The sequence below is a fragment of the Rhyacophila brunnea genome, unplaced genomic scaffold (assembly GCF_057557595.1).
Source record: "Rhyacophila brunnea isolate RB1 unplaced genomic scaffold, BYU_Rbru_1.0 scaffold_20, whole genome shotgun sequence".
Taxonomy (NCBI): Eukaryota; Metazoa; Arthropoda; class Insecta; order Trichoptera; family Rhyacophilidae; genus Rhyacophila; species Rhyacophila brunnea.
Genome location: NW_028232860.1, coordinates 16,415,518 through 16,426,754, shown reverse-complemented (window position 1 = coordinate 16,426,754; position 11,237 = coordinate 16,415,518). Strand labels below are relative to the sequence as shown.

Sequence of the window (11,237 nt, the reverse complement as noted above, 5' to 3'; positions counted from 1 at the left end):
CCACCATGGGTGTCGAATGTAAACTCGGGTTGTCGGTCAAGTGTAAACTAAAATACTTATACATTACAAAGTAGCTATGATACCAACGGACGTTTTGTCAGTGTTGTATAATAATAATATCAAATAACAATATTTCGCTAAAATGGGATATATCAGTAAATAGTATGAATTAACCCATTCATACGGTGTCATTCTATCATTATTATCAAAATATAAGAATATTTTCTAAAACTGATACCATTCTGGCAACTCTGTAATACGATCGCCGCGCGACGGTCGTCCGCTTGAAATATTCAGACAGTCTGTAGGCGATCGCCTACGTGTTTGCGTGTTGATCTGCGGTCCGTCGTACGGCGAAATAAAATCATCCGATCGCCTTGAAACAAAAAGAAAATGGACACCAAGCCAACGTTTATAAGCAAGTTCATAGAGAAATATAGAAGCTGCCCTTGTCTATGGAAACTTAAAGATGAGAACTACGCAAATAAAAAAATTCGTGAAATCGCCTACAACGATTTACTGTTCCTTTACAGGCAAGTTATCCCGACTGCCACGATGGATACGGTCAAGAAAAAAATTAACAATTTGAGATGCACGTTTCGCAAGGAGTGGAAGAAGATGCAGGCGTCTTCGAAGAACAGCGTATTCGACAGCGACGTCTACATACCTTCCCTATGGTACTTCAACCTCATGAAATTTTTGAGTGACCAAGAGGAAGACCTCAACGACAGCATCGCGCCCCGCGATGAATACTCCGAGCTACACGACGATGATGATGACCCGCTGGAAGTTGAATTTGTAAGTAACATCGCATTGATCTGTTTTGATCTGTTGAATTATTTTTGTTGTTGTTGTTTTTGTTGTGTTTCTAGGGCTGTACCTATTTCATTATTTTATTCCGATTCATTGTATCGTTTGTCGTTACTTTATTTCGACACGATATCGATAGTTGCGTCAGGATATATGTACACGTATGCAGTTTCCCGTATCACAGTTCACCGTGAGATGTTGTTTCAGAAATAGATGACTGTATACTATCAAGGTTGCGGCTGTAAGAAGGTAGATACAATTCTCAACTGTGGAGAAATATGGGATAAACTGTATCGGTTACCTTCATGGAAGTAAGTAAATCGTACAAATTACATTTCGCCGTGAGCTCCCGTACCGGAAAGAGATAGCCGTCTATCTATCTATAGATATGCTATCATCGCATGATATCATTGAGATACAAAAATGACGCGATGTTCGTGGAACATTGCAGGCAGTAAATGTTCCAATTTTATTAGATTTAATGACAGCATTAATTTGATATTGGTTGGCATCAAATAAACTGATAATAATCATTACGTTATGTTATAATATGGCTAAGTATCTCTTTCCGGTACGAGACCTTATGACAGGCGCGCACACAAAGGGTGGGGGGGGGGGGCGGTCGGGTTCGGACTCCTGTTAACCTGTATGATGTTTTTTCATGAACACTGTATATTTATTTTCTTTAGATTCCATGGGGTTTGTTTTTCCTTTTGAATTAAAACATTGCGTATTTTGTGGAAAATAACGATTTTCTCTGCGTATTTTTTGTTTAATTATTCAAATTTAATACGCTATTTTCAGTAAAAACGTAATCACTACACAGGAATACGGATTTAAGAAATTTCCTGGGGGTCCGGTATTACAAACCACGTTATATATTTATATAGTCATCTAATCACCAGGAGGCTACGGCTTCGACTCGGTGAGGTCACAATATAATATTTATGTGATTTTCTAAAAACCTGTGCGTTTGTGATTTTTTCACTTATATTACTAAAAAAATACACTACTATCATAAAAGTCGAAATCTTTCCTTTTCCTGTTTGTTTAAATTACCTCTCCCTCCAATTCCAGTTTTAAATTTTCACGACAGAGAGTTTGCATATTTTGAATTATATTTTAATTTCTTTTGTTTTACTTAGTTGTCTGAATTATTTTTATTTTGACATGTTGTATTCCTAGGTAGGTACATATATTTTAAAACGTATTGAAAGTAATTGTTATTGTTTCGTTAAGTAATAGCGCCTGTACACGTGCATGGATTTACTGGCACAAATAGTGTGTAAATTAAAACTATCGCTATAATAACTGTTCACACGCAAAAGTGCCAAGTGTATTACCAATCTCATTCTTCAAGCGTAAGCGAAACGTGTTGTTGTCATTGTATGGTGCTATTTGTGTCGCTACATTTCAAAATCAGCCAAGTCCACCTTTAGGTATTTTTGACATATTTGTGAATTGCTGAAGAACTACTGCTTTCTAACATTTCTGCATTATCAAAATGTGGAATTTATTAATTTTAAATATTCTATTCTCGAAATAATATAAACTTTCACCCTTGTGACTGTGTATTTGAGCAAACAAAAAACTGTTTTTCTCCTATTCATTTATTATGGACTTGGCTGATTTTGAAATCTAGCGACACATTTGTCTGATTTTGGTAACCATCGAAATGCTCCGCGCGGTGTAGTTTAGTATTTTTTCCGGCAGCTTTGCCACTATCGTTATAACCCGCATGCCCCCACGTCATGCAAATTTCAACTACATTTTTGATTCTTGCATTGCTATCCGAAAGCAACAGTGGAATAAGTCAATATTACTAGTTTCAAGATAATTGAACTTTAATGTTTGTATCAATTATAAATGAAATCGTTAACTACAGGGTTGCTTGAAGTTACAGGAAAATTTTATAAATGTAACAGTGGAATTTTTTTCTTTTAAATTGGATACCTACTTACTACATTTTTTTTTATAAATCTCAGTGATTCATTATGTAGGTATAGCTTTCAGCAATCGATTGCTATGCTTATCTCAAAATCGACTTTTTTCACTGTTGCTTTCAGGTAGCGGCATGCAGTCTTGCAACTTGCACAATAATACGTGTGCACATTTGCATTTTATCGTTATGGTCGCGAAAATACGTACTGCCACCAGTAACTCCATGCACGTGTAAACGGGCTATATCGATGAATGAAACGACATTGTGCGAAGCCTGGTTGTTCAGTTAATATGTTAAACTCAAAAGGATTCATTTGTTTTTTTTTCTAGTCCAACCTTGCCAATCTCACACACGGCGAGGATATCAAGTTGGAGATCGTTCCGAAGAGGACGATGCGCATCGAGTCACCGGTCGAAAGTGAACCACCTCGGCCGCCGAAAAGAAAAATGGACAGATCCATGAAGAGTTCATCGAATCACGACGAATTAGACACCGTCGGCCTGAACGTGGCGTTTAAGCTACGGCGGATGGACGAGGAGCAGCGGAACTATGCGGATTTTCTGATAAACAAAGTCATCTTTGGAGGACTTTGCCAGAAATTGACAGACGAGAGTGACGTTACATTTTGAACCAACATAAAAACTAGTCAAATTTTACCGCTACTTATCCTACAAATAAACTTGGACGCATTACACCGTCCGAATAACTTCGGAGTTTGGAGTGTTTGTGTGGCTACTTCATGGACCGACTACACGACACGATTACCAACTGCAGAAGCTCAAGATATATTATTTTGTGTGAAATGTCAAAAAATTAAACATTACCTAAAAAGTATCTAAGTACATAATATTGATATGTTTGGTAATTTATGTAAGGTCTCTTGCACATATAGGTAAATTAGAGGTGACCTCAATTTAATCTGTTCTTCGACTAGAATCTACTACGACTAGTCACAAGATTATTATATAGAACCGAAACGTCAAACTCGGAAGTGTACGTACAAATTTCCGGCCACGAGAAAATAAGTTAGTTGCCAAAAAAATGCCAGATTTTCTGAAAATTAAAAATTCTCAAACTTCCATTTAAAAAAAAACATTCTTTACACGAACGAGAACGACGATTAAAGAATTTATTGTTTAGCAACTAATAAATAAGTCAGTAAGTTAGTAATTGACTGAATTTGCGTTTACGTTATGGTTTTAAAACATTTTACGATTCTTGAGTTATTTATCTTGACAGATTTTTAGGGTTATAAACCCATATTCAGATCGACGATTAGATAATAAATTAGTTATACTATAAATTAGTACATGTAGGTACAAAGCTTCGTCATCACTTAAATATTATTGTAAATTAGATTTTTTTATTTGTAAAATATATCAAAAATGTACAGAAGGCCCAGCCTTTTGAGTTTCAAGCAAATCTCGTGTAATATTCAAACTTTTTTGCTAGAAATATTATGCGGTGTCCGGTGCCTAAAAACACTAGATTAATTAACGCCATACGCCAGTTGCGTATTTTGCAAGGCAGTATTAAAAAATATTACACCTGGCAATAAAACAGCGACGGGTACTTATTGGTATATTTTTATCGGTAACCGGACGGAACAGAACAGCGATAAATATAACTATGAAAATTCAGAACAGGCAAAAAATAAAACTTTCTCTAAAATAAATCTTTATCGTATCTATTTATGAATTAAATACTTATAAAACTTAAATTTATAAAAGAAATATAATATACAGATTAATATATTATTATATGATCACTTATAAACCATTCGGCGTAAAAACGTTTATCTTCTTGATATTGATATTCCTGCAAAACTATTGCCACCTAATTACTAAGGGTTTTATACGTTTTTTTTTTTTTTAATTTTAGGACGACCTGTATGGGCATTGGCTAATAATAATAGCTGGCAAGCTATGCCTCATCTTAATCCATCTAGGATGTTCCAAATGCTTGAGGGACTAGAATGAAACAATCACAACAATATTTGTAGTCTTAGGCATAAAGTCCACTAAAGCAGGCTTGCGGGGCGGGCGCTCGCGCATTTTCTATGTGAATCATCGAAAATACAACGTAATCAAATACGCCAGCGCACACTGTGCCCGCCTGCCCCATGAGTCACCGTTTTTTGGCTTCTCAACGATACGAATTAACGAAAATACAACGTAGTCCATTCATTGAACACGGCAAGCAAAATCACGCTCCTCGAAGCGTCGTCGATAGACGGGCGAGAAGCCATTATTTAAGAACAGTGAACTCTTTGTTTAGTTATTGCGTGTCCGATATTAATTACAAGCCCCGAGAAATTTAATACTATTTTTATTGCTTTGTTATGAGAGACGCTGATAATAATAATTATTTTGTGCTCCTTGAGCCCCTTATTACATAGGTGAAGGGTAATGCGCGGGTAGGAGGGGGCCTACTCAGTAGTGAGCGCACCGAACGCTTTTTTGGTGGGCTTTATGCCTTAGGACATCTCCCAGAAGCAGCCTCAAAATGATTTAATATTCTAATTGGAAAGAGCGGTGGTCTTCCTGTAACTCCTTCGATGTAACTTGAGAATAAATATGTGAGAACTTCATTGTAGTTATCCTCACCCGGAAATGTAGCAGTTAGTTATGGCTCAAATAGACTCTATGACGATCGGTCATATAAATGCCGAAAAACCCGTTTCTTATGTTGGCGTCCTGTGTCATTGGGTGTCACAGAGTGTAAATACCATGCCATAGCTGTCATACAATATGTATGTATAATATGTCGGAATGGCATACCTATATTTGATCATAGACACTAAATCGCTCTTAGCATATATGTGCCCGATCGTCATATAGTCTATTTGAACTTTTAAACACAGTTATAGTCACCCAAGGCATTTTGATGACGAGATATAGCTTGCCGGTAACACCGAGTTGAGTCCCGTTTAATTGAGGCTTTCCAGCGACAAATATTGCACAAACTGTTATATTATATTGATTTATTCATGGCATGTTGACAACATATGTTTTAAAAAATGTATCCACCATAATAGAGATGTGACAATTTTAATATTAACTGTTATATTTTTCATCTGTTCTGAATTGTCATAGTTCTATTTATCGCTGTCATGTTTTGTCACAGTTCTGTTTATTCATATTCTGTTATATTATGTTATGTATTCATGTAACCATTTTGATCAATGTGAACTGTGTGTATTGTGACTGTGTAAACAGATTCCATGTAATAATTAATTAAAAATAATCTATATCTATAGGCAATTATTATTACTGATTATATTATTTATTATGTAAATGTTGCCCCAGTTAATTTTCTGATAATTGTAATGGCCGAGAAAATATAGTTGATAAAAGAATTTATTATAAAATTAATACACAAAGTATTATTTTCGATTACTGATTTGTTAATTACAATAACAAGAATTAGGCGGCTCTCGTGGTGCAGTGGGAAAGGCGCTGGCCTTCCACCCGAGAGTTCTGGGTTCGATTCCCGGTCATGACAAAACATTTATGTGTTTTTCTTAAAGCCTGGGTGTTTGTGATTGTTCAAAGTTACTAACAACCACCTTGTACGAAAAAGCAAGGACATGGTTATTAATAATTCTAAAAATAAAATAACAAGAATTAGAGAATTTCTATGAAACACCCACTCAAACAGCGGCGGTTTAGGTACGTTGAGGTCTGAGGCACTGACAAGTTTAGAGGCCCTTTGTGATTTATTTAAGATTCACACTAAAATGTCGATACTTTCTAACGAAGCGACAGCGGCGTCCGGTGCATGGAAAACCGCCACAGCTTTCAAAAGTAGTAATGATCTTATTCATTAATTTGCCGCCCCTAAGTAACGCATGGCCTGGCTACCCCTACGGGACGTAACTGACCATACACATATGCTTCTTCGTACAAGGTGGTTGTGTTATTCTATCTGGATTTTAAAATGAGGCTGTATTTAGTAGGATCTCTCTCCATTTACTTTTTTAAATACCTATAGCACATAAGGTTTTTGTTAAGTAGGTATATGATCATAATTGGTATTTTTAACATTCCTGCCAAAAATGTGTCGTGTCATGTAGAAACTAAATACCTACCTATCTAATAGAGAATTATTTTTATTTTAAAGTTTACAAGAGTCATATTTTGTGCAATACTGAATACGTCACGAGAAATGCACTGCCTACTTCTAAATAATTCAGTTGACGGAAAAATTTAAATGCGGGCTTGTTGTAAATTTAAATTTGGATTTCGAATTCAAAAAAGGAACGGCCGCCCATATTGTAAACACGACACATAGTCAGACGGATTTATGAATGCGCCGAGAAATCTCACCAAAGCTTTCCCGGTATGCAATTAAAACATAATCTGATGTAGACGTATATTTACGTAATATTCATATTTTTCTTGACTGTCTATGAGTATGAGGTGCAATAAAAATCTTAATCATCCTTTCCCTTATACACTAAGATTGGGTTTTTTGTTTTATAATTATTAATAACCATGTCCTTGCTTTTTCATACAAGGTGGTTTGTTAGTAATTTTGAACAGATTCTGAACAAACACCCAGGATTTGAGAAAAACATATAAATATTGTGTCCTCACCGGGAATCGAATCCAGAACTTTCGAGTGGAAGGCCAGCGCTTTACGCACTGCACCACGAGATTGTAATAGAGAGATAATAATTATGAAATGCACCATCAAAGGACCCTCGACCCACATCTAGTAGTAATACCGATTATAATAGAATAACACTTTCGGGAAAATGCAATTTAAGAATTGTCAACTGTTTATTTTTTAGGAACTTTAGGTTTCTGCTATAAATAAACTCAAAATGTGAAATAAATGGCAGATACATAAGATGCTTAAAAATTGTAGGTACTATTGTACTTATTTTTCTGAGAATCGTACATACGAGACACTGGCTCTGGTGTACGGATATATTAATGTCACTAGGCCAACTGATTGAAGTTAAGGTGAAACATGTATCTATAGTCGAAGGGTCCGCTTTGTTGGGTAATATTTATTTGATAAATAAGGTTTTTCGGTTTTAGATCGATACTATGAAATTATGTCTTTCATATTATATATACTGTTGGTTCAAACGTTGGAAATAATTAGTATAATAATTAAGTAATATCATTTGTCTACATTCAGTCAATCATCACCGAGAATACAGCCAAATGTGGATCTTGGCCATCTCTTGAAATCGTGTCCTCTTCCCATATCACACACTTGATTTCCAATTATTTTACACTATATATCCCGAACCTTCTTTTCCCTTCTGATTTTTTTAAAGAAACCTCTTGGGTAGTTGGGGTTCTAGTATAATTAAGACATAACCATTATATTATCTCATCAATGCTCTGATCACTTTCCCACTACCTTGATATTGAAGCCCGACAGCTTGAGTTATTGATTAATAAACGTGAATTCCGTTATCTTTCTGTCGGATCAGATTAACTAAAATATTGTAGTGTATGGTGTGAAAGGTACTGCTAGGCAGTGGCGAAGGGTGGAGGTAGGCTGTTAAGATTTGCTATAAATGGTGCACACTAAACTTTTTTAGTCATATGTATTTGTTTTTATTGAACTAAGACTACAATTTACAGATAGTGTTAGTTGTTTTTAAAAATCAATTAAACCATGCCTACACGAAACCATAATAGTTTTGGTCTAATTTGGGCAATACGACAAAATTGTGCACACTTTTTCATTCATAGTTATTTGTTTTCGTTGGATTAAAAATACATATTACAAATATTGTTGGTTATTTTTTTTAATTCATTAAGCCTTGACTAAACCAAACTATAATAAATAAAAAATATTATTCTATTTATAAAATATTCAAAGTTATGTATGATTTAATTGCATAATTTTAGATATTTTATAGATAGACATGAATTTTTTGACTATTATCTATTATGGCTCGGTTTCTCAGAGTTTAGTTGAATTTTAAAAACTAACCAACACTATCTGTAAATTGTCGTCTTATTTCAATGAAAACAAATATGTATATCTGAAAAAGTTTAATTTGCACTGTTTATGTCGGATCTTAACAGCCTACCTCCACCCTTCGCCACTGCTGCTAGGTATTGGTTATTCGGAAAGAGTAGAGGGCAGATAAAAACGGAATTTTTAAAACGCGATTAGTAGGGGGCAGAGATCGTTTACGTTTTCACGAGAAGCGGAGCTTAATGGCGGGTAGCGAGTTAAATTTAAAAAAAATGAGTGATTTAAAAAAAATACATTTATAGTGCCAACATAAAGTCTAGCAGCAGAGATACTCATTCCATACCGCGTTATAATTCGGACATTTGTAATTTGTAGACAAAATACGACGTAATAATATTAGTATGTACTAAATTGAAGCTAACTCCTAGCTATAAGACTGCCAGATATCGAGGGATAGAGAGAACTCGGGATACAGATACCTGTATCAGCAGTCGATAATTGGCCTAAATGGTTTATAGCGCCAATATAAGTATGTAAGTATCTAATAGAAATAGAGACCACTGTCTTTACCTTCATTACAGTAGCATCGTTGTGTGATGGGGCCATAACAACAGATTCCATGGATTTGGACCACAGTAGAGCAGTATCATTATATCGCCATATGATACGGATTTTGGTAGGTAATCAATAACATTTTATATTATAAGCCACGTCGCACATTTAAATTTGTCTAAACTGCAATACGCTGAATTTGTCGATGTCATTTTGTTGCCATTCAAAACATATGGCATAATGTAGTGCCGTATTTGTGTAACACTTGGTAGAATAAAACAAATCATTTCCTTGTCGCATAAATTTCAATCGTTATGGCCCGCAGAATAGCAAAATGTTGCACCGGCGCATGTGCATTTCGACTAGGCGCGCGATGTCACTATCCCGGCGTGGTCTCGACTGTATGCACGGGCAAAATTGCTGGCGGTTTTGATTTATGACCATGTCCCAGTCGAGACAATTTTGTATGATCGACCGGACTAAAGAGACTCGTCTACCTTTCGTGGGATGTCAATTAAATAACGAGAACGAATCGACGCTTGTTTTCCAATAGAGTTTATCGGGTGAATTGATAAGAAAATTAATTCAATATAAAGTTCATCCAGCTTTCGCTATTTAAACTATTCGAGTAATATATTATATTCAATGCCGTGTGAGAATGCGGCTCTAGTTTTCCTAGAACGTGAATTTTTTTTGCTCTACCTTGTAAAAATATATTTCCTAATATTGTATGCACAGGTATAATATTTTCCAATCCTCCAAGTTTAAAATCAGGCGTTGTGGAAAAAGGCGATGTAAAACAATTTAAACCCAGTAATTAACTATGGGTACTTACATAAGATTACAAGGCCTGCATAAAACTGGTTTTCGGTAAATTTTAAAGAAACCTGACGTGGTTCATTGGTTATTAACTAACCAGAAGTGAACGATATTTTAATTATAACCTTATTATAATGACCATATCCAGTATGGACGCTAAACCAAGAGATGCCAAAATCAGCTATGAAGATAAATTGAATTAATGTTCATGTTGATCTAATAAAATAGGAGACCGTAGGTATAGTATACGATCATCTCTTTCCGATAAAAAGCTGACGACGAACTGTGCCACGGTGAAATGTTTTACGTACAATTTACATGGTAACCCTTTCCTCATAAATGTTGTTACTTCAACCCGAAACCCCCCTTGTGCGCGCGACTGACTATTAATTGGTGAAAGCGATATAGAAATTTACTTGGCTGTCAATAATTTTTATTTTTATTTGAGTAGGTAACTCAGACATCAGATTAGAAATATTAAAATAAATATGATTTCTGATTACTTGTATAAGATTTTTTTTGAAAGAGCAAGTCGTGTTATTATGTTAATTTTTATGGACAAAATTTCCGCTGAAAATGACGATGATGAGCCTTCATTGAGTTGGTACATAAGTGCACTTAAAATAAATGTCCGAAGAGCACTTTGGTTGGAGTGGAACACATTAAAAAATGCCTTTTTGCAACAGCATTGTGAGCATGCTTACGTAAAATACCAAAAAATACACATCAGTTAATACAACATTCGTGACTCGTCATTTAGCAATGGCTGGGCATGATAACTATGGTCATTGTACTTCTTCCAACTAACCAAATACACGTCACGAAGACCACCAAGAAATAATTACCTAAGCACCTACAACGTAGCATAATCATCATCAGCAGTTTCTGCAGCTTCCTCCAACAACTATCCAAAGCCTGTACTTCAGTCACAGTGTTCCCAAACCTTTTTACATCTGCGCACCGGTGAAAATATGAGAAATATTTCGGGGACCGCTAAAGCAGAAAAAACCAATACCTTTATAATATTTTGTTTATTTATTGTTATTTATCTAATAAGTAATACTATTAAAATAAAAATACATAGCAGTAAAAAATAACAGTTTTATTGCGAATACAAAAAAAAATATATGAAAATTTAAATTACCAGATACCTACTAGTAAATAA

General features: G+C 35.2%; 1 protein-coding gene across 1 annotated transcript; it reads left to right on the top strand.

The window, feature by feature from the left end:
* The first annotated feature begins 299 nt into the window (after window positions 1-299).
* Window positions 300-4,400, top strand: LOC147071278 (uncharacterized). The gene is made up of 2 exons (XM_085948114.1): window positions 300-798; window positions 3,082-4,400. The coding sequence occupies exons 1-2, from the start codon at window positions 394-396 to the stop codon at window positions 3,379-3,381; spliced, it is 705 nt and encodes a 234-aa protein (XP_085804240.1). The 5' UTR covers window positions 300-393; the 3' UTR covers window positions 3,382-4,400.
* Window positions 4,401-11,237: the final 6,837 nt, after the last annotated feature.